Consider the following 25,253-nt stretch of genomic DNA (forward strand, 5'->3'; position numbering starts at 1 on the left):
TGAAACAACATGATGGAGATTTATTTGGACGCCTTGTGTGAGTATGAAGTCATCACGTCTGTTGAAATGTACAATGATTATGCACATGTGATGACCAACAAAAGAAAGTTCTACAAGGACTTGTAAAAGATGCAAAGGCAATGGTACCCAAGATTACTAACCAAGAAAGCATGATCAGAGAAGCATTTAGAGGGCTATCATGCAAAATCATCACTGAAGATAATGGACTCAAGAATCAAGAAGATGTTCTCACAAAGTTCATAGAGGCCATTCGCTTACAACTCGAAGTGGATGACTTCAACATCAGTGTGCTAGATACATTTGCAAGCTGGAAGTATTCATTGAAGAATCCACAAAATCAAATGGAAATTTGTAACAATGAGATCCCAGAGTAGCAAGCATACTTAGGAAGGTTACAATGATCTCGCAACACATTGATGAACCAGATGCTGCAGTTGTACGCAAGTCCCTAGGGAAGTTTGAAGAGCTGGTTGATACCACGTGACTACTTCGAATAATATTTTCATGTGGTTTAAGTAGAATAGTAGTAAGAAAGCTACATGTAAAGAGCATCTATGTTGTAAGTAAAGGATAATATGCACCTGTACAACCAGCTCATGTAGTTAAGTTCCAATCACATTAGGCATGCAACTTTGAATAACGTCAAATATAAGTCAGGGTGGTTGAGGTTGTTCCACTTTTTCCTCCACCTTTCTCTCTCCTATTTTCCGATATAAACGAGAGAGTTCATTATAAATAATCGTCTTTTGGCAAGGCAAGAAAATTCGGCTAGTTTATGTGTGCACTCTAAGACTTTGTGCTTGGATGTAAATCTAAATTGCTATCAATAAAAGAGGTAGATTTCTTTCAAACTTTGTGTTGATTCAAGGTGTTATGTGATGACATTTTTTGGATATTGATTGTGAGTTATGGAGCTTCGATCAAAAAGGATTTGAAATTGATCGTGCGTACAGACATTGCATTAAAAGCCAATTTGAACTTTTGAAGACTTTGTGCTGCAGAAGGACAAATTGTAAAATATAATAGTGGCTGATTACTTAGACTTGAAGACTTTGGGCTTTAGTTGTAAGTGTTTTTATTAAATTTGAGATTAATCAGTAATAGACTTTGTGCCTTACTGTTGATTCTACTTGAATCCTTTATTTGAGACAAATGCAGGAGACTTTTGGTTCTTTTTTTTGTTTCACAATGAAAAGTAAATTGCTGCTCCTGGTGTTATTTTTACGTCAATTCCAAGGTCACTGGTATTATCCTAGCAATAAGACACTTTTTGTTAAGTTGGAAAGTTAGAGTTGTATGCGAGTCATTCCTGAAAAAAGAGGAATCAATGAAGACAACCATCTTTTTTGTGATTTCAGTTAAGTTCCTATTGAAGCTACGTATGGTAAGAAGGGAGCCTCCCCTATTGCTGAGAGGAGAGAGAAATCTCATGAAATGTTGCCTAAAGTCACAATTTTGTAAGTCGTAGTGACGTACAAGACTTCTAGCTAACAAGTCATGAGTGCATTACCATCATTGCAAGTAAGTAAAGTAACTTGTAATTGGGTCTCTCGAACCTAATTACAAGTAAAAGTTTTATATTTGTTTGAGTTTTAATATATAGAAAACTTGCAAATTGGGCCTTGTAAATCAAAATCAAAATGCAAGTTTGAAATTCATGAGAACTTGCAATGTGTTCCTTGAAACCGGACCAATTTGTGTTTCACTTAAATTTAGTTTCTTGTCTTTTGTCATTGAGGGTTTGAAAGTCACTCTTACAAGTGTGCTTGGTCTTTTTGCTTGCAAGTTTGAAACTCATGAACAAGTTGTAATCTTCTCTTTGAAAGCCAATTACAATGAAATATCACATTTATTGTTATATATTTGATTCATAATCAAATTGGAACTCTTTCAAACAACTCGATAAACTTGCATTAACAGATTTGGAGGCCATCTTTTGCATTTTAAAGCAAATATCTATGCATTTTGAGCATTTTATCAAGTCGTCCGTTTTTTCTCATGTATGTTTTTTTCGTTTGTCTTTTTTTATTATATTTTTCCTTTATTGTTAGGGTTTCTTGTTTTTGTGTTGATATTTGCAAGTTTCTTGCAACTGTATTGATGATTTTTCTTTTGTATTTAAGCTTGAAGCACCATTTTAATTTCCTAATGCATTGATGAAGTAGTTATTTCTAAGGCACACCCCAAGACCAATCTTAGTCTTAATACATTCGTTCATGTTGGTAATGGGATTTCATCTTTGCATTGGATTCTTAAACATCTGATTAAGAAATTTAGCTGGTATAGGCAAACTTTTTCTTGGACTTGCATTTTGGGGTTTATACAGTCTTTTTGCAAATTTCCTTTGCAATTGTGTGCAAATGCATTACTGGTGGCCAGTCTGCAAAACCCTCCTCTTGCACATCACATTTTTTATAAAATAACCAGGTTTATAATGAGTTTCCATTACAAATTGAAACTGTAAGTATGTTACTTGTAGTTGGGTCCTCAAAACCCATTTGCAAGCAAAAACAAAGTTCTTCCCCACTTATAATACATCCCTAGAAACTGATTTTTTCTATTCATTTTTCCATATTCATGCATATCATATACCATTTACTTGTAATTGGGTCCTCAAGACTCAATTACTCTTGCAACACGTGCATGTCTCCTTGCTTATAATTTTCCTCCCAAGACCAAAATGTAGCCTTAAATGCACAATTAATCGCATGTAATCAGTTCTCTAGGATCCAATTGTAATGTTCCCCTTTTCATGAGTATCATCTTTTGGAGGGCTAGGCTATAATATTCGTGACCCTCATAGGCTAATGGAGTTGTTTGCAGGGTCCAATTCGCAGAGTTGGAGGCCAATTCTCACTCCAGAAGTCAAGGATGTTCAGGATCGCTGTTTGTTTGAGTCAGGTCGACACACTTGTTAGTTATAGGAAGTGTATATTTTGGGTAAGTCAGTCTTCATCTTTAGCAGGGCACCTGAATAGTGTGCTAGCTGTATGGAGCAATGGTGACTTTGCCGGAGCTTCCAGTTTGGGACTTACTATTTATAATAGGTCAAATGATGGTTAGAGTTATTTTGTATAGGGACACCTAAACTTATGGTATGCATGGTTATTGACTCATTCGTTGGTTGGCTCAGATTGAGGGACTTACTTTTTATAGTGAGTCAATTACATCCAATTACTACTCTTGGAAAGGCACTAGAATGTTTGACCTTGGCAGGATATATTGGAATTCGAGTTGATCATTAAAGGAATTAATAAGCTTGTTATTTGTTTAATAACAAGTAATTGTGTTACACTTAATTACTAATTAATTAAAGCTTATTATAAAGTGTGATATGAGCATTTGATGTTTATTTAATGAAATTATTGTGATACCAATATTTTGGAGGGAATTAAAATAATTTATTACAATTCAGACTTTGAAATGCATTTGGAATTTAAAGCTACGTAAAATGTGATCTTCAAGCTAGAAGTTGATTTGGATCTACGAGTTGATTTGGATTGAGAAGGAATATAGGGAAATATAATAAAATATTATTTTTCAAACCTGCAAGAATCATATGATAAGTTATATGGGGTGTAAGCTCGAAGCTTCAAGCTCAATTGGTATTTGGAGATTTATAAATACCTTCAAAGGAAGAAATGGATTAATCTTTTGTGCAAGTGCTTTTGTTGATTTGGTTGAAGTGAAGAAACTAGGGTTTGAAGAATTTCAATGTGGTGGAATTGTGAATTCTTCACAGGTTTCAGCACTTTGAATTGGTGGAACAACCAACTAATTGTGCAATCCAGTGATGGCTTTATACAGAAGCCGTGTTTGTGCTTAATGGTGAAGGACTTGGGGTTTGATTTCATAGTTATTATTAAGATATGTTTGCAGAGAAAAGAGTCAGTTGGTAATCCAAATCACAGCCCAAAGACCAGCTTGGCATTAAACGAAGCAGCCACACTCTTTCCCAAGAGCCACTTGAGCCTTTGTAAGGTGACATCAAGCATTGAGAAGGCACATTTTGAGGGTTTGGGTGCCATTTGTTCACTCCACATTGGTGTGTAAGGATTAATTGCTATCAGACATATCCAGCGATCCATTCTGAGCCAATTAATCAAATCTGTGATCTTGTTCCAAGTTTCTCTAATTGCAATAAATTTGTACCTCAAAGTATTAGTTGGTTGTTGTATGTAATTCATTTTCAGAAATTGAATAAAGAAGAATTCTTGTAAATAGTTGCATTAGTTGGTTGTATGCAAATTGCATGACAAACTGCCTACGAGTAGTTTGGTGCTCTTTACAAATGATATAATTGCCATGTATTTGACAAAAAGCCATGTTGAATATTAAGAAAAGTTGAGTAATATTACATAACTGATTGCAAATTTATCTTATTGAAAAGCAGATTATTGGTGAAACCAACCTATTAGTTTGCATGCAAAGTGTTTGACAAAATGTCAAACTTCCAAGTTAAAAGTTAGAACCTATAGGTGTTTTGTTGTGGTGTTTTCACACAATCGCCCCATTGAGAATGGGGACCCCCTCTTTTGCTTTAGCAAGTAGGAGTTGTTGTCCTAGGTGGTGTAAGTCTCCAAGTCCAAGGATGAGTTTGAGCAATTTTGGCCCAATAGGAAGTAATATTTGTCTGAGATTTGTGCAAGCGTTTTGATATCCTCTTGAGGGATTTTTGTAGCCTAAGTCCTGGTGGAGGAGTAGAGTTTTAGTTTAAGTGAGAAATGTTTATATGCTTTAAGCAAATTTGGAAGTGATGGAAATCCTTTGATCAAACAATTTCCCTCTTGGAAATCCTCAAAACTTCAGGATTTCCACCTGCTATCCTTAGAGTTTTAGTTAAAGGGGATATGGTGCAAACTTGGTTGTGGGGGATCCTTGCTAAGGCTACAAACTTGGTTGCGCTTTAAAACGATGAAGAGAAGGAAAATTACCAATTTTCCTAAGGATAATTGTTGAAATCATGTTTGGTGGGAATCCTCTCTCCTTAGGATTTCCACCCTTCTCTTCAAGGACTCAAAATTGATCCTAAATTATGCTAAGGCATGAAAACTTGGAAATGAATAACATGAGGGGTGCGAAATGGAAAGCTTTGGAAGTCTAAGTGGCAAAATCATGTTTGGTGGAAATCCTCTCTTCAAAGAATTCCCACCGTGGAAATCCTCTCTCTAGAGAATTGCCACTACCTTAATCCTCTCAAACACAAATTTCCCCGTTTTCGCTTTGCACCAAAATTGATTTCAAGCAAGTATTAGAGGTGAGGGATGTTGAGTTGAAGTGAAACTGATTGATAATGATGAAGTTTGGGAAAGTTGTAAGGCAATTAAGTACTGACTAAATTTGGTGGAAATCCTCACTCTAGAGGATTCCCACTATTGAAATCCTCTCATTAGAGGATTCTCACCCTAGAAAACCCCCCCAACTCCAAGACTCTGCATCCTTGGGATGGCTAAATTAGTGCAAAGCAGGTCATTCGAGTGACCACAAGGTAAGTGGGGGTAAAGTCTACAAAGCAATAATATGTTTTAAATGAAAGAAGAGATGTCAAGTCATGGTGGAAATCCTTTGACCAAAGGATTCCCACCATGGAAATCCTCTCTCCACAGGATTTCCACCCCTATTCTCCCATCTTGGAATGTCCCACTTTCCTTGTAGCCTTATTTTCCTCCTGCAAAATGAAAGACAAATCAAATAGGCAGATTGGTAAGTTGTGAGAGTGGAGTTGTAATGCTAAGTGATTGAAATTGGGATGAACTTTTTTATCATGCTTGGTGGAAATCCTCTGAGTAGAGAATTCCCACTGTAGAAATCCTCTCGCCTTTGGATTTACACCCAAGGAAAATTTTCTTCCAAGCTTCTAGAAATACCCAAGACACTGGTTATTTTCACAGTCCAAAGATTGGAAATCAAAAAATTGCGATCCTAGGTCACCTCCCTAGGGAGACGTCTCCTTTAGGGCCCTTGACTGCCTATATAATGGGGGTGTTTGCAAGTCATTTCAATGTCCCTCCAAAGAAATAATAGCTTTGCATCATAAGCAACAAACTTCTCCATTTGGTAGTGAGTTCTCCATGGATTGGAGGTGATTTTCTCCATAGCAACAACCGATAAACATAAGGAAAGTAAAACTTCTTGAAGGGCAATAATTCTAGGGCATGTTAAGGATGAAAAAACCAATTTATTTTCCGGATTTTTTCATTGTTTCAATCAAAGATAAGGGGTGAGAACCAAATCTGGGTATATAATATTGTTGAATTCATTTGTTTTCCCATGTTTTAATATTAAAATTTGCAAAGAGAAAGATCTTAAACTTGAGAATATCCACTTTTGCCTCCTTATTTGATGCAATGTAATTTTATGAAAACTTTCATGTTTTCTTATTAGTTTTGGTAATTTAATTATTTTCTCCTTAGTTTTTCAAGGCAAATTCAAGAAAGAGAATTTAGAGGGCAAGGTGATGATCAAGGCCTCAAAGAAGATACTACAAGGAGATGATCAAGCTCAAGGTTGCAAGTGAGAAGGAAAGATCAACTTTTAGAACAATTAAAATGCAAGTGTGAATGGAGATCGAGGTGGACATGAAGACAACCTTATCAATTCCACAAATGCAATCATGTAGAATCCATTTCAAGTCAAGCCATGAGGAAGGATTTCAAAGGGATGGAATAGATTGGAGAGAAGCAATTTGAAAGCATATGCCATCACCAACATCCTCAAAGAGTTGCAAAGTTAATCAATAGTTGCTTTCTAAGAGTCAAGCAAGAAATATTTGCAGTTTTAACAAACACCTTCTTTAAGCCAAGACTCCAAGCATAGGATAAGGATGATGAGGGGGCAGTTGGTTGTCTCCTCCAATTAGAAAATTCCAAATTCAAACATAGTCAATCACAATATACCTACTGTCCTATTTTCTCATTGATTGGAAAAATCATTGTAATTTTTTTATTGGACCAAGAATTGGTACCTTCATGTTATTAATGACACGTTTGGCAATCTTAATTAGGGTCTGCAGGAAGAAATCTCGGCCCTTGATCTTTAACTAATCTTGGCCTTCATTGTAATGAAACTACTATAAAAGGACAAGGCCTTCTCATTTGTAATTGATGAGTGTAGGAGATTAGAGTAGGAGAGAGCTATTAGTATGTGAGTCTAAAATAGGCTAATTAAGGGAGAGAGTTGCTGAAGTTGTTTCTAAAGTAATTGATAGTTCATTGTTGGTTTTTCATGGTGGACTACTTAATATTGCTTTGAAGTGTCACATGATTTCCTCAATCTTTCACTTGGAATAGATTTCTTTTTCATGTTGAACTAGTTTAGTTATATGGAAGTTGTTGGGGATGTTTATTTGCTTGAGTCGAACAAATCCGGGCCACTAGCCTCTTGTTGATGGTAGGAGTGGCTTGTGTGGTAAGTTGGTGATTGAATGCACCTAACTTTAATTGATGTTGAATCTTTATTTTGCATCCATTTGATGGTATTGGAGAGAAGATATTAATTTGAAAACCATTCATGTGATCCTTAGAAGCTTGCACTAGGTGGGTGAAGTCATTGGCGAGATTACATCTAGTAGAGTCCAAGTCGTCCATGATTCCTCACATTCACAGTTAGGAGTAGAATTTAGCTTGTTTAAGTTTGAGTTGGAAGTGGAAAGGTTTGAAGATTAGAACTATATTTTCATTGCATGGTGTAAAGCAAACTCTACAAGAGAAAAAGCTTGTGTTATCGAGTTCAAATCGTGTTGCCTGGATTTGGGTTCGGGTTTGTGCAGGTCCAGATTGGTGCCTAGGTTTGTGGCGGGTCCAGGTAAGGTTCAAATTTGGGACTGTGGGTCTGTCTAGGACCATGTTGAAGAGTAAAATTGAGCAAAATCTTCAGGTTTTTTTTTCTTTTTCTTTATCAGTTCAAGGTACTTATAGCAAAGGTGAGAATTGACTTTAGCAACATTTTGAGTATGTTAGATTCAAAGTATGGGAGAGCGGAGTGGGTAGGGTGGGGGGTTTGAATTGTTTGAGTGGGAACTCCATAGGGGCACAAGGATCCCAGTCTGCGGGTTTTGTGCAGGTCAATGACGACAGGGAGGGTGAAGCTGTGGAAGATGGGGACCTACGTGACCTACAGCCACACCCAGGCGAGATTCTTGCTCATGTTTTGGTACATAGAGCATTTGGAGGAGGGACCCCTCGAGCTTGGGGTAAATGGAATAATCATTTTGGTGTTAAGCCCACAAGTAAGTCATCTGTTCCCAAGATCATTGATAAAACAAATAAGGATAAAGGGGTTTTTGCTGTTGAGGTTCCCTCTGAAATCATAGACCATAACATTTTGGGAATGGCGGCTACCCTGGTGGGTAAATTCATTGGCCCCCGACCTAATATAAATTTGGTGAGGACCTTTGCCAGAAACAAATGGGAATTGAAAGGGTAGGTTGAAGTTACGGCTATGGCTAAAGGGTTTATGTCCTTTGAGTTCTCTTGTCAAGAGGATTACTCTAGGGTTCTTTGTGCAAGGAATTGGGCAATGGGTAAATCTATTCTCATTCTTCAAAAATGAACTTCCAATCTGGATTTGAACAATGATTTTCTTACCTAGGCTCCGGTTTGGATTAGGCTTCTAGAGCTTCCCCTAGAATATTGGCATGAAGATGTTTTGGTTGGCATTGCCAACTCTTTTGGGGAATGTTTGTCTATAGATCCGGTCACTGCAACCAAGAAGAGATTAACATATGCTAGGATATGTGTGGGTGTGGTTGAAGGATAGGATATGCCTTAGGTGATTGAGTTGCAGTCTCGTCTGGGTAATAGAATGCAACAGATCGACTGAGTCAGTTGCTTTTGCTTGCTTCCACTATAAAAAGGCTGGAAGCAAAACCAAGGCTTGCCCAGTTTTCAAAGACAAAGAAAAGAACCGAAAAGCAAATCTCAAAAAGGGAAAACACAACCAAATGGTCTCAGTTGAGGCACCAAGAAAGGTATGGAAGGAAAAGACCTCACATGAAAAGGACCAAGGGAGAAAGGACTCCGTGCCTCCACCTAAGGAACCCAACACATTGGATGTAAATGCAAACGCTAGGGATATTGCATCTATGAAGTAATCACAGCCTATTGTCCCTTTGGGGGATAATAATAAGCAACTGAAAGACTTTGAGCCAAAGCAGAACAACAATGAGGAGGAAAATGCAGGAAAGGTTCTTCCTGGAAATATATCTTTAAAGGAGGACAAAGTTGGAATGGAGGTAGCCAATACTATTGAGAATCAGATTGTTGTGGAATCCACAAACTCTCTAGATGGAACTCTTGTGGAAGGGGAGAATAAATCTTCTTAGGGTAATGGGTTCTCTCCATCGATGGTAAGTAGATTCCTAGACAAGGTCTCAGCTGCTTCACCTGAGCACTTATCTCGTTTGGAATCACTCTTTGATAGTTGCAAGGACTCCAAGGAGAACTCTTGGACCCAGGTTACCCGTAAGACAAAGAAAAACAGCAGAGAACCGTCACCAGTCTCACTAGCAACAACAAGGGGCAGGGTCAAAGCGGATACTGGAGGATCTTCAAGTAACCCAGGCAGGAAGAGCTTGAAACAAATCAGAAAAGAAGAAGCAAGGAGGAATATTTTGGATGGATCTCAAAAGACCATCCAAGAAGCTTGCCAGAATTTTAAAGTATGAAGATTATATCTTGGAACATTCGTGGACTTAATGGAATCCACAAACGGGAAATTGTTAGGAATATGATTAGGGAACATAGACCAGAGCTTTTTCTAATTGAAGAAACTAAAATGAAGAAGGAAAAAGTTTATAAGATATCCTTTGGTAAAGGGTGGAGAAACTCGGCCACTAACTCAGATGGGGCGTCTGGTGGTCTTCTTACTATATGGAAAGATCCCTTAGATGCTAATATCATTTTTGATGAAGATAATATCATACTCATGAATTTTTTTGATCCAAAGACTTAAGAGAGATGGTTTCTTCTTAATCTATATGCCCCTAATACTAAGAATGACAGAAGAAACTTTTAGCATAAAATTTTGAACCTTGTTTCTTAGTTTGGAGGGTCATTGTTTATTATTATGGGAGATTTTAACACCCCCCTTTTGGCTACTGAGAAGCAAGGAGGTCTTCCACTTGATGTGGATAGTAGGCAACATTTAGCTGATCTAATAAGGGACTTAGCTCTTGTGGATGTGGATCTTGGTGGATACAAGTTCACATGGTCCAACAAGAGAATAGGATTGGATTGTATTCGGGTGAGACTGGATAGAGCTCTCTTAACTTTGGACTGGATGTGTCAGTTTCATTGCAAGCTTTCCTTGTTGATTCGGCTTGGTTTGGATCACTACCCAATCTCTCTCTCTCGATTGATAGAATTAATAGAAAGAAAGCTTTCCGTTTCAGATTTGAGAAGATGTGGTCGGCACACCCTAGCCTATATCATAAAATAAAGGGGTGGTGGGGGATAGAGGTTGATGGAACAGCTATGTAGAAGGTGGCCAAAAAACTAAGATTCATTAAATTTGAAATTAGAATATGGAACAAAAGTGACTTTGGAAATGTTTTCCAAACCAAAGAAAGGGTTATGAAGGATCTTGCGGAGGTTCAAGAAGAGATCCAGACATGGGGGTATGATGAAATTAAGATGAATACAGAGAAGGATATCCTTGCTGATCTTCACAATATTGTTGGAAAGGAAGAAATGTTTTGGAGGGCAGAGGTCACGGTCGATTTGGCTCAAAGAAGGGGACAAAAACTCGAGGTTCTTTCACCTTTCCACTATGAAACATAGGGCGGCCAACAGAATTAGTTAGATTAAAAAGGGAGGTGATTTGATTAGGGAAGATAATGAGATAGCTGAGGAGGCCATCAGGTATTTTTCCTCTATTCTCTCTAAAGATCTCAATTTAGCTAAAGAGGATCAAAATATTATCATTGATACTATCCCCTTGGTTATCAATGAGGCTCAGAATAGGGCCTTACTGGCCATCCCCAAATTGGAGGAAATTAAAGAGGCAATTTTTTCTTTGCTTATTGAAAAGACCCCTAGTCCTAATGGATCTCCTACCTTTTTCTTCCAGATGTACTGGGATATTATCCACTATGACCTGGTCAAAGTTGTTCAGGAATTCTTTGGTGCTAAGAATCTGCTTAAAGAAATTAATGCTACTTTTTTGGTTTTGATTCCGAAAGTCACAGGGGCTGATTCTTTTGGATCTTTTAGGCCTATTAGCCTTTGCAATTCCCTCTACAAGGATTTTGCTAAAATCTTAACCAACAAAGTTATCAAATTACTTCCTGGGATTATTGCTCTGCAACAATCTGGGTTTGTGCCTGGTAGACAAATTCTTGACTCTATCATGGAGGTCCATGAAGTTATTCATTCTCTGGAAGCTGGTAAATAGGAGGGCTTCCTGCTTAAACTTGCTCTTTCTAAAACTTATGATAGGGTGGATTGGGGGTTTTTGGATAGGGTGCTTGAAGCTTTTGGGTTCAATTCCAGAGTGAGAAAGTTAATTTCTCAATTGATCTCCTCCCCTACCTTTGTGGTTATTGTTAATGGTACCCGTTCAGATTTTTCCAAATCTTCTAGAGGTCTTCACCAAGGGGACCCTTTATCTCTTATTCTTTTCATCATCCTTGCTAAATGTCTGCTCAGACTAATTAATTCCAAAAGAAGTAGGGGGGACTTGGTGGGACTAAAACCTTCTTTAGGTCCTCTGGTCTTTACTCATCAACAATTTGTGGATGCTACGATTTTGGGAGGAGAGGCCTCCGTTAGAGAAGCTTGTAATGTCAAAGGGATTCTCAACACCTATTCCAAGGCCTCTGGTCAGCTCATTAACAGGGATAAGAGCTCAGTTTTTTTCTTCAATACTCCCCCTGATATACAAAGGAAAATTGCTAGCATCCTGGGTTGTAATATTGGGGCTCTTCCCTCCATTTACTTAGGCCTTCCTTTGGGTACCAGACTGCCTAACTGGTTTTGGGACAATGTCATTGACAGGTTTAATAGAAAACTGGTAGGTTGGCAAGGTGTTACTCTTAGCTAGGCTGGTAAAGTTTCATTGATCAAGTGCACCCTCCAAAACCTTCCTACTTATGCTTTCAGTCTCTTTACTATCCCTCCCAAGGTTGCTGAGCATTTGGAGGCATTTCATGTGGTCTGGAACCAATGAGAACAAAAAATACCCTCTGGTGGCTTGGGAGAATATATGTAGACCCAAGAATAAAGGGGGCTTGGGGATTAGAAAGCTGAAACAGATTAACAGTGCACTCCAAGAAAAACAAATTTGGAGAATCTTCAATTATAAAGGGGAATGGAGAGATATTATGGAGCTCAAGTACATGGCAAACCTTACTCTCATACAATTCATTAACAGAGTTGATTATCCTAGGGGTTCTATTATTTGGAATGGAATTCTGAGGAATAATAGTTTTGCCTTCAACAAAGCTAAATGGAAACTTGGCAATGGAGAAGATATCAACTTTTGGCATGATGACTGGCTCAGTGTTGGCCCTATTTGCAAAATTGAACCTTTCAGCAGATGGGCTAATGTTTGCATTAACAGGGTTGGGAGCAGGGTAAGAGACTACAGGAATCAAAATGAATGGATTGACTTGGTTGAGATATCCTTGGATCTCAAGGCACTCATGGACCTGATTAGGCATATTCCCTTATCTCACAAGAAAGACACCATCATCTAGGGAGAGATTGTTAATGGCATTTACACTGTGGCCTAGGGCTATGAGAATCTTCAAAATTTTGGTCCTTCCCCAGTGTGGGCCAAAGCCTGGTTCTCGAGGCTCACTCCAAAAATTGACATCTTCTTCTGGATTATGCTTCAAAATCGCATCATGATGGTGGATAACCTCATAAAGAGGGGAAATATGATGCCTAACAGATGCATTCTTTGTAAAAATCAATGTGAGAGTGTTGATCACCTTTTCATCCACTGCCCTTTCATTAACAATATATGGTCTCTTTTCCTGTCTTTTTTTAACATATCTTGGTGTTTTCCTTCCAACATCCTTGATGTGTTTGAGTAGTTGATCCATGGTAGATTTGGGTGTGATGATAGGGTTTTGTGGAATTGGACTCTTCCCCATGTTTGCTGGGGAGTCAGGAAAGAGTGTAACAATAGAATTTTCAGGGACAAGTAAATCAAGGTTGAGGTTGTTTTCCACAAATGCTTTAATTCTCTTATGTAGAATTATTCTACTATCAAAGGTCCTATCCCCTCTATTGGCACCAATTTAAATAAGAAAAGCAAGAGGGATGGGTGTATATGGTTAATATCGCCTGAGGGATGGTGTAAAGCTAACTTTGATGGGGAGGCCAAAAGCAACCCAGGAAAGGTTGGAGCAGGTGGTGTTATTAGAAACAACTTTGGAAAAGGTATTGCTGCGGTGGCTGCTCCCCTTGGAACTCAAACCAACCATTATGTGGAGGCTATAGCGGCTCATTATAGCATTAAATTGGCTAAAGATATGGGTGTGAAAACTATAGCTAGAAGGTGATTCGAAAAAACATTATTGATTACCCTAAGGAGAAGAATAAACCTACCTGGACAACAGAGAACATTATAGAAGATTGCATTCTTCTCCTCAAATCTTTTGAAGAAATTCATGTGGCACATGAGTATTGTGAGACCAATCAAGTGGCTGACAGCTTGGCTAATTGGGCTATCAAGTACAATGGGATGACTAAGTGGACAAAAGGCAATAATCTCCCATCAGAGATTAAAGATATGATTGAATGGGAAAGGATCCCAGGAAGATTGGGTATAATTTAAAATCATTATGATAGATAATACGACTTGGGGGAGGGTCAGAAATTTGATGTATAAATTAATTATGATAGTGCTTTATGGGAATGTGCAGAAATGCAATGTGGAAGTGCAATATTACTCGTACTTCTCACATCAATCATCTCTATCCTCTTAATTCAATGATAGACTACAGATTGCTAGACAATAAAACTGATAACAGACTCAAGAAAATGAGAAGAAGCTCATTTACTCTGAGGGGTTTTGATATTGAGTTTCAAGTTAGCAACAAGAGCAAGATGGTTGGGGAAAGGCACAGGAGGGAACCGGAGGATGAAGCCCAGAAATGGTGCAGGAGGTTGAAGGTCTTGGAAATTTTAAAAAAAGGGGATCTCACGACTTTTATAGAAAGGCTTCATGGATGGAAACCCTCAAGTCACCAAGGCTATGGTGAAAAGCTGGAATGAGGGCATCGTGAAAATTGATGGAGTTAAATTTATTGTGACGGAGGATGTTATTTTTTGCGGTCATTGGTATTCCCCTCATGGGGAAGAAATTTTACAAAGACCGGAAAATCTTGAGCCAAGCGGTGGTGGAATTTACTAAGGATCAAGAGGAGAAGAAAGCTCTTGCAAAGAGAGGTATGGGGCCAAATTTCTATCCCCTTTTATCTTTACTCTTCAATGAATGAGAATATAAATGAATACCAGGAGAAGCACACTAGGAATCTTGCGCTCCATGAGGGGCTTTTACTTTTAATTTATGAATTCTTCAAAGCTAGGATCACGTACGGTTAATGACTGTGACAGCATTTTATCTAAGTTATTGGGTTTGCATTCTGGTCCTCAAAGCGGATTTGTGTGCAAATTGGGTTTGGGTACAGATGGGGGTTCAAGCTCGGTTAAGGCAGGATCCCCACTTAGTCCTATGGGTCTGCCCAGGTCTGTGGGTCCATAGACCTGCAGGGCTAGGTGCGGACCCAATGCAAACTTGAGAGGACCAAGCAGGGATCCACGCAGACTATGAGAACCCCTGGCATCCAGCTTCTAAAGTGTTTCCAAAAACATAAAAAAATCAATTTTTTAAAACTCTAAAGCAGCCCATTATGAAGCCTCCAAACACTTATATTTCACATTTGCTCTCTCATTTTGCTCTTTGGTTACTCTAATGATGATGAGGATCTACTTGCACCTGCTGAAAATGCCATGGACGATAATTATTTTGATAATCCATTTGATGATTGAACACTTTGATTGTTGAACATTAAACATTGAATCATGTTTCAGCATTCAAACTTTCATGAACTACATTTTCATAATTCAGCAATTCAATGTAATGATTTTCAATAGAATCGTATTTTAATATTTATCTCTGGCATTTGGCATTGATCTATGATCAAGCAGCATACTATGAAATGATTTAGTTTTACAATTTTATATGTGTGTAGTACACAAACCCAGATGAACCATAATGAGAAAAAAATTTCATGAACCCATGTACCGGATTCTTGTATCCGAACCCATCCTTGAACCCGAACCAATAACTTAGTATTTTATACAGGTAGAGATATAATGTAATGAATTAAATGTTTGCATGGATATGTTTCTACCTTTTGAATTGCATAATGTAGTGAATAGACCTTTTATATTATTTGTAAGCGTAAATTTCTATTGTTATTTTTGTGTAATTGATTCACACTCTTACATATTGGACTCCACTGTCATGTCCCCATCTTTTTAGCATCTAAATGGAGCTCTTAGCCTTTACATTCTCCGAAGGCTAAGTGGAGAAATAAGGAGAAATTGATTAAATTAATTTCTTATAAAGTCATTAAATAATATAAAATTAAACGGTGACTTTATATTTAATTAATTTAATTTTCTGGAAGCACAATTAATTATTGTACTTCTAGAGAGTGCAATTTCTAGAAATACAACTAATTATTGTATTGGAAAGGGGTAACCTTCTAGAGAATGCAATTAAATAATATTTTATTTCCTTCTAAAAGGGTGAAGGAAAAGAATAAATAGAGGTGAGAGCTTCATTGTTAATCATCCGATTATTGTCAATTGCATTTGATAAGAACTTGGGAGAAGAAACTAAAGTTTCTAATTTCAGTCAGCCATTGGAGAATGTCAACTCTTCAGTGTTGCAACCATTTGAGGTGGTGAAATATCCATTGAATTTGGTATTCATGAGAACTTCAATTCAAGAGTTCTATTTGTGCTTAAATTGGAGAATACATTTATTGTTGGCTGCTACAGTATGCAAGAATGATGCTGAACTATAGTACTTATGCTTGATTCATTTCCATCCTTGGGCATCACTATTATTAGGTTCTTCTTGCAGCTATTAGTAGTTAACATTGTAATTTTTTCTGGGTATATGATTTTGCAGTGATAATTTAGAATCAGATTTTGGCATTACTGTAGTCATTATTGTAAGCCGTTTGTCTTGGCAAACTCATAGCAACATTGTACATGAGAATGAATTCAAAAAAGGAGATGCATGTTGCATACCATTTGTTTGACGAAATGCCCATCTAATAGCATATATGATTAGCATAATAGTTGTATGTCAATTGTTTGTCAAAATGTCAGTTGGCTGTAGGTATGCATTCCATACCTAGTTTCCATGTATATGCATTGAAAATATCAAAAGAACTGAACTTGCATATTAGTTCATTGTAAGAGGCATTGTAGTATAATTTGCGAACATTTTAAATTTCTTAGCATTGAAAGACAACAATACAAGTGTTTGACAATATTCCTTGAGCTAAAATCAGTTAGTTTGGGCAAGGGATATTACATTGGTATCAGAGTTAAATCCTACCATCCTGAGGGTTTAGCAATCACAAACCACTTGGGGTTGGCTCTCATAGATTTTTCACTATCAGGCGAGCTTTGTTTGACAGGGAATAAGATTTTATCAGTCAGCCAGACACCATGGGTGATTGGCAAGAGCATAGCCCACCAAGAGACAATAGGAATGAGGATTAGGAAACGAGGGAATTTTTCAGAGCAATGGTTATAGGACAAGAGCGAATGGCTCTGGCTTTGTAAGCACTCACCACCATGGTTGAGCTCATGAACCCACAAGACAGACGAAATCGAGAACAAGGGGATAACAAGAGTGTAGTGGGATCACCTAGAACTCATAAAACTCTTTCTAGAACAGCAGATAGGCCTACACGTCCTACTTTTGTTAGAGAGGAACCAATACAAGAACCAACAGAGGAAGTTGAGGATGAGACATTTGCAGATATCCTTATGGCTACAAATGATGAATGAGAATTATTGGCACTGCAGGTTCGGTAGAGCATGACCCTTGAGCGCTTTGTAAATCAGAGGAGAGAACATTAGAGGTCACTCAGACAGGATAGGAGGCCTAGGGGTCAAAATAGTAAGTTGAAGAGGGCTACAGGCAAGCTTACTATTCCCACATTTGATGGGAGTGGTAAGATGACAGCTCAAGCTTGGATTCATAAACTTGACACATTCTTGGCACTGAGGCCAATAAAAGAGATTGAAGCTATCAAATATGCCACTTTGCATTTGGAGGGAGTAGCACATGATTAGTGGTACCATGGTGTGGTAACACTTCAGCATAATCAGGTGATAGAGTATTAGGACTTCGTGGATAGGTTGGTTGAAAGATTTGACAAGAAAGATCTAGAAGTTTACTTCTGGGAATCAGCACAACTGAAACAAACAGGCAACTTGGAGCATTTCATTGGTGAATTTCAGTGGTTGGCAGTCATGGTGCCAAACATTTCAGAGCGTAGATTGATAGTTCTTTCATTAAGGGCCTATTCAAACCATTGAGAGGTTGGATAAAGGCATTTGATCCCATTTCTTTACAGGAAGCTATGAAAAAGGCAGTAAGTATGGAACATGCAGTCCCAACAAACAAATTTTAGTCCAAAGGAGCATCTTCTAGTAAGGATAACAAACCATTTTTATAAAAAATCAGAGAGGACTTATTTTTAAAATAATTCTAAAGATAAAACTCCAGCACCTTTTGATAGGGAAACATTAAATGATTTGAGAAAGAAAAAATTATGTTTCTACTGTAAGGGACCCTATGATGCAAACTATGATTGTCCTCTTAGACCAAAGGGCAAAGCTAACAGAATTATGTGGGCATACTATGAGGAATCAAAATCAGATAATTTAGACCAGCAGTTTGATATAGAGGAAATAGATGGTGAAAAAAAAGAAGACAAGGTTGAAAATTTGTCTAAAATGGAGTCCACGGATGGGGAAGGAGATGGGAAACTTAGGGAAGCTCGTCTCACTAGTATTAAGTAGGAAGGATCATTTCAAATGAGAGTACTTGCTGGACAACGAGTTATAACTTTGGTTGATACTGGTGCCACTCATAATTTCATTGATGCTAGGTTGGTGGAGAAGCGTGGCATACAAATAGAGGATTTTGGGGGAATTAGAGTGAGGGTAGTTGATGGCTATGTCCTCAATTGTGATCATAAGATCACTGGACTCTCTTTGGAAGTTAATAATTATGCCTTTAAGGCAGATTTCTATATTGTGCCAATGGGAGATACAGATATAGTCCTTGGGATGAGTTGGTTGTATGATTTTGGTGTGTTCACTCTTAATCTCAAGGAGATGGAGATGAGGTTTAAAGTGAATGGGAAGACAGATTCTTAAGGCAAACAAGGACGATTTCAAAATGGTCTCTTTCCATAGGATGGATTGATTTGACAAGATCAGGTAGAGTGGGCAGCAAAGTGCATGTTAATGCCATCACGGGCAAGATAGTAGAAGATTGAATATCCTCTTGATATTTAGGAGCTCAAACACTCTAAGGTGTTTAGTGACATTCCACTAGGTAGACCACCAGACAGGAGTATTGAGCACATCATTGAGTTACAAGAGGGGGCTAAGCCCATCATGATTACACCTTACAAGCATCCGAAGAGGTTGAAGGATGAAATTGAAAAAACCATAAAGGAGTTACTTGCTATGGGCCACATTAGACGAAGTAAGTCTCCTTTCGCTTCTTTAGTGGTGTTGGTAAAGAAGAAGGATGAGACATTGAGGATGTGCATTGATTATAGGGTGCTTAATAGGAAGACAATTAAAACTAAGTACCCCATTTCTAGGATCGATGAGTTGATAGATGAGCTTCATGGAGCTTGCTTCTTCTCAAAGATAGATTTGAGATCAGGTTATCACCAGATTAGAGTTAGAGAGCAAGGCATTGAGAAGACAACCTTTAGATGTCATTGTAGCCATTTTGAGTTTGTAGTTATGCCATTTGGGCTAACTAATGCACCTGCTGCTTTTCAGGCAACAATGAATAGGGTTTTCCATCCTTAGTTGAGGAAATTTGTACTTATCTTCTTCGATGATATCTTGGTGTACAGTAGATCTTGGGAGGAGCACTTGGTTCACCTTGACACAGTGTTGGATATATTGGGCAGAGAGTCCTTGTATGCGAAGGAGTCGAAATGTGATTTGGGTATGATAGAGTTGTATTTGGGTCACATCATTAGTGCAGAAGGCGTACGCATGAATCCTGAAAAGATTTGTGCCGTTGTGGACTGGCCTTCATCGGTGAACCTTATATAGTTAAGGGGCTTTCTAGGATTATTGGTTTCTACAAGAGGTTTGTGGATGGATATTCCAGGCATGCAGCACTGTTGACAGATTTGATGAGAAAGGGAGCTTTCTTGTGGACTTTTGAGGCACAAGAGTGTTTTGAGAAATTTAAGGAGTTGATGATTTCCTGTCCAGTATTAGCATTACTAGATTTCAACAAACCTCTTGAGCTACATTGTGATGCTTCCGGAGAGGGCATTGGAGCGGTGCTTATGCAAGAGAAACACCCTATTGCTTATGAGAGCAGGAAATTAAGAGGGCTAGAGTGGAGTTTCAGTATATATGATAAGTAGATGTTAGCCATTATGCATGATTTGGCTAAATTCAGGCAATATTTGGTAGGTAGCAAATTTTGTATCAAAACCAACCATAATAGCCTAAAACACTTTTTGGGGCAATGAGATCTTAATGATAGGCAGTAGAAGTGGGTGAGCAAATTACAGTCCTATGACTTTGATATTACATATTTTAAGGGGACAGAATGTAGTTGCTGATGCTTTATCACATAGGCCCCATTTTAGCTTATTGGCAGATATATCGAAGGATTGGAGACACTTGATCCTTGTAGAGTATGCAAAGGATGCGTGGACAGTCGGATTCATAGATGGAACTATTCAGGACAACAGATACACCCTTGTGAATGAGCGCATCATTTACAAAGGGCGAATATTTTTGGTTCTAGGCTCAATAGTGAGAAGGATGGTTTTGAAATCTTTTCATAATTTAGCTATGGCAGGACATCTTGGTTTCTACAAGACATACTAACAGATTAGAAAACGCTTCACATAGAAAGGGCTCAAAGCAGAGGTACTTCAGTATGTTAGGGAGTGTCCCACTTGCCAACAGAATAAGCAGAAACACTCCTATCCAGCCGGTTTACTTCAGCCACTTCTAATTCTTGATAGGAAGTGAGAGTGTTTATCTATGGACTTCATCACAGGACTGCCTAGAGCCCAAGGCAAGGACTGCATATATGTGGTTGTGGATCACCTTACAAAGTTTGCACACTTCTTTCCGATCATTGCTACATACACTGCTACACAGGTGGCAGAGTTGTTTTGCAAAGAGATATTTAGATTACATGGCTTACCTCGAAGCACTGTGAGTGACAGAGACAACGGGTTTACAAGTCACTTTTGGTAGGAGCTATTCAGGTTGTGTGTGATAGAGCTCACTCCGAGTACTAGCTACCACCCTTAGACAGATGGTCAGACGAAGATAGTGAATAAATGGGTGGAGGAATATCTCAGAAATTATATAGTAGGGCAATAGAAGGCATGGGTAAGGTGGATTAAATGGGTGGAGGAATATCTCAGAAATTATATAGTAGGGCAACAGAAGGCATGGGTAAGGTGGATTTATCTTTGTGAGTATTGTTACAATACCACTTATCACATGTCTATTCAGATGTCACCCTTTATGGCCCTGTGTGTGTATGAGGCACCGAATTTTATGGATCCGCTTTTGAGTGACAGCAGAGTGCCCAGTGCAGGTGATTTGTTATGGGAGAGTCAGGACATTGTTAAGACTCTCAAGGATAATATAACCAAGGCATAGAATCAGCAGAAGCAGTATGCAGAGCAGAAGAGGACTGAGCGGACTTTTGAGGTTGGAGATATGGTATATCTTATGTTGGAACCTTATCGTCAATCCACTCTCAAGAAGAGTGGTGTCAAGAAACTTAAGCCACGATACTTGGTCCATTCAGGATTATTAGGAAAGTGAGAGAGGTGGCTTATGAGTTAGATTTTCCGGCAAAGAGCAAGGTGCACAATGTTTTTCATGTGTCATGCCTCAAGAAGGCGCTAGGACATCATATTGTTCCTTCTATAGTGCTTCCACCCTTGAATGATGAGGGAAAATTGGTATTGGTGCCAGAGGCTATCACTGATTTCAGGGAAAGGAACTTGAGGTGGCATACTATAAGAGAGTATTTGGTGAAATGGAAGGACTCACTAGTAGAGGATGCGACATGGGAGAATGAGGAGATTTTGCAGTATCTGGACTTGAAGTTGCTTAAGGACAAGCAATTTCAGGGTGGGCGGACTGTAATGTCCCCATCTTTTTAGCATCTCAGTGGAGCTCTTAGCCTTTACATTCTCTGAAGGCTAAGTGGAGAAATGAGAAGAAATTGATTAGATTAGTTTTTTATAAAGTCATTAAATAAATTAAAATTAAAAGGTGACTATATTTAATTAATTTAATTCTATATAAGTACAATTGATTATTGTATTGCAAGGGAGAAGCTTTTAAAGAGTGCATTTTCTAGAAATACAACTAATTATTCAGGAAAGGGGGAAGCTTCTCGAGAATGCAAATAAATAATATTTTATTTCCTTCTAGAAGGGTGAAGAAAAAGAATAAATAGAGGTGAGAGCTTCATTGTTAATCACTTGATTATTGTGAATTGCATTTGATAAGAACATGGGAGAAGAAACTAAGGTTTCTAATTTCAGTCAGTCATTGGAGAACGTCAATTCTTGAATGTTGCAACCATTTGAGGTGGTGAGATGTCCACTAAATTTTGGTATTCAGGAGAGCTTCAATTCAGGAGTTCTATTTGTGCTTAAATTGGAGAATACATTTATTGTTGGCTGCTACAGTACGCAAGAGTGATGCCACTCTACAGTAGTTATGCTTGATTCATTTTCATCCTTGGCATCACTATTATTAGGTTCCTCTTGCAGCTATTAGTAGTTAACATTGTAATGTTTTTTGGGCATATGATTTTGCTGTGCTAATTTAGAATCAGATTTTGGCATTATTGTAGTCATTATCGTAAGCCATTTGTATTGGCAAACTCATAGCAACATTGTACATGAGAATGAATTCAATAAAAGAAAAACATGTTGCATACCATTAGTTTGACGAAATGTCCATCTAATAGCATATATGATCAGCATAATAGTTGTATGTCAATTGTTTGTCAAAATGTCAGTTGGCTGTAGGTATGCATTCCATACCTAGTTTCCATGTATATGCATTGAAGATATCAAAAGAACTGCACTTGCATATTAGTTCATTGTAAGAGGCATTGTAATATCATTTGCGAACATTCTAAATTTCTTAGCATTGAAAGGCAGTAATACAAGTGTTTGACAATACTCCTTGAGCTAAAATCAGTCAGTTTGGGCAAGGGATATTACATCCACGTGACATTATTTTCGTTTGCTAGAGTAGGGTACTGTTTTATCTTTCCAAGTTTCTCTTCTTTTCCTCATATGTATCAATATCTAATTCGTATCCAATCTTTGTAGAATAGACCTATGCATTGGTTGTAAGGACCACTTTCTCATGTCATTAAGTTCTAGTGAAATGTCTTTGGCTGTTTACAAGCATGTCAATTTGGATGAACTCTCACATTTGAGTTGAACTTTGTGTCTCTCGAAATCCACAAAATCCAATGTGGATATTTATTAAATCACTCAATTTTGTACAAATACCCTACTTTAAAAAAAATTGTTTTCCGTCTCCACATGGTCAACTATGATGGTGTTAGCATATGCTTTTTTGTTGAGTGTCTGGAATGGTCCCAAAAGAAAAAAAGACCAATAGTTGTCTACTAAGTCATGGTTATTGGTGTGCACTGCGCTGATGCAGCACCAGATAATTGATTGCTATTTAATTATTTTAGAGTAATCTTTCTAGATATAAGCATTGACATTACACTTAAATATTTTAATGCACCACGAGTCATTTTTTTCCAGCTACTATCACCTTTATTGGACCCAGGTCCACTATAGATCCCTTTCCCTTAATATTTAGTGTAATATGCTCTTTCAATGGCTACAAAAATTTTACAATCCCCGGAATATTTCTAAACACGGGTCTGGAAAAATCATTTCATTATAGAAGAGTAGGGAGATACTGACTTTTTGGGCACACCAGTCAAACTATGCCATGTTTCATTCCTTGCGTCAATCAAGATAATAAGTTATGTGCAGATGCTCTGCCTTTTTAGTCCAAAGACTCCAGAAGGACTTGCAGTGCCATTACATTTTCTAATGCGATATGTTTAGAACCAAAGAGTTTACCAACCTCTACCATTTGGGATCATCTGTGCAGGCATCAGAAACTCAAAGCTTACCAAAGAGGGACATAGCTTTTTTTTTTCAACTCGCCTAAGTTTTTGATGGCTGCATAGACACTGGCTACCATTTGTTAATTAACATTCACACTTGTTTCCATTTAAAAATCTACTCTCTTATGCAATATGTTTATATATTGATTTTTCTGAATACCAAGCTTTGTGTTTCAAGGTGGCCAGTATCTTAAAGTTTATGCTCTTATTAACTTGCATTGTCAGTTTAATTGATTTATCTAATTTTCCAATCTTGTTTGCTTGGTTTTCTTACTTTTGAGGGTTGTACGAGTACTTGACAAAGCTTTCCATGCTTGAAATGCAGGCTGAATACCATGGGAAAACAAGTGAATCTTCCTCAAGTTCAATTGCAGGTTCTAGTCATGTCGAAGATGATTATATGAATCTATTGGAATAATTATTTTATGCTGCCATTTGTTGAGGAAAATATTTCCCACTTTTCAAATTTGATGGTTCTTCAACTATGTTTTCCTAAGCATCAGTTATAATTTATTTTCAATTTTGTATAAATACTGGAGAATACAGCATCTAATCGTTGTTTGGAAATGTTTGAAATCTATAGAGAGGAAGAGAGGAATGCTCTGTATGTCACAATATGCCTTGGTGATTTGATTCATCTTTTGTAAATTCAGCTGTAATATTATTTTTTGTTGTAGCTTGTGCAGGATTCACTCTTAGAATTGCATGTTTTTGTAGTACAACTTTTAGTATCCCTATCTCGTAACATTGTATTTAGGGAACCAGCTTTGAATGGCTGTACTTATTAGGGTTGTAAGGCTTTATCGGCATTTCATCTATATATGAACTAGATATTTTTCTGTTTCAGGAGCTCTTTATTTCTTACAATTTAATGTAGTTCTTATCCTAGTAAATCTTTACCATCATTGTATTTGAGACGAGAGTAGTAATTTTTTTTACTCCTCTTATGGGTCTCGCAAACACCCTGTTTTAGATGGAAAGAGATGTTTTTCTAGGATAGTTTTTTGCAAATGAACTAACATTGCCAATGCGATTGATGATTTCCAAATGCAGATTTGAAGACATAAATATGAGAGGAGTGAGGCATGTCTCTTATAGTTAAACATCATTAGTTAATAAATAACCATATGTATAACTCATCTTTAAGCATATATGTAATATTAATACATTAAGCATATATGTAATATATTATTATATTGCATATATCATATATATAATAGATATAAGATATTTATCTCAAAGATGATTTAACATCAACAATTTATCTCATGATAAAATCAATCTGACAGAAGCTACAACCTGAACAACAAAGTCATGTCCCTATAGAGACATGACTTTACATGGCCAAAGGGCCACGTAGGATCATGTCCCTACATGGACATAACTGATCACTGTCAGTGTATAAGCAAATACAATTAGTTTGCTTCTCAATTGACAATCATGCAGTGGTAAAACAATTACATTTAGGAACTCGATAACACAATAGTCTCTTTTGATTATAAGAGCCTGATTAGTTAATTAAAGTCATAAATAAATTTAAAATTTAAAAAAAAAAAAAAATATATATATATATATATATATATATATATCTTATCAATAATATAAGATATAAAACAATGTTCATATAAAGCATGAATACAAATACTCAATGTAATGAGTATATCACTTCGACTAATGTTATACTTAGCAAGGGAGGAGTGACAATTTTTTTATGAGATATTATTATCAAGGATATCTATACACAACACATTATCTGGCTTAACACTCTAAAA

At 37.4% G+C, this 25,253-nt stretch overlaps 1 protein-coding gene across 2 annotated transcripts in view; it reads left to right on the forward strand.

Annotated features, from left to right (window-relative positions):
• Nucleotides 1-24,327, forward strand: part of LOC149534835 (Calmodulin-binding transcription activator protein with CG-1 and Ankyrin domain) — a 231,652-nt gene extending 207,325 nt beyond the window's left edge. For both annotated transcript variants that reach the window (XM_089805658.1, XM_089805659.1), the window contains exon 12: nucleotides 23,807-24,327. In XM_089805658.1, the coding sequence (XP_089661784.1) occupies nucleotides 23,807-23,899 (93 nt within the window). In that variant the 3' untranslated portion in view covers nucleotides 23,900-24,327. The remainder of the gene's footprint in view (nucleotides 1-23,806) is intronic.
• The last annotated feature ends 926 nt before the right edge of the window (nucleotides 24,328-25,253 follow it).

This window comes from Cupressus sempervirens, chromosome 10 (genome assembly GCF_028749045.1).
Source record: "Cupressus sempervirens isolate cs-2001-9-10 chromosome 10, ASM2874904v1, whole genome shotgun sequence".
Classification (NCBI taxonomy): Eukaryota; Viridiplantae; Streptophyta; class Pinopsida; order Cupressales; family Cupressaceae; genus Cupressus; species Cupressus sempervirens.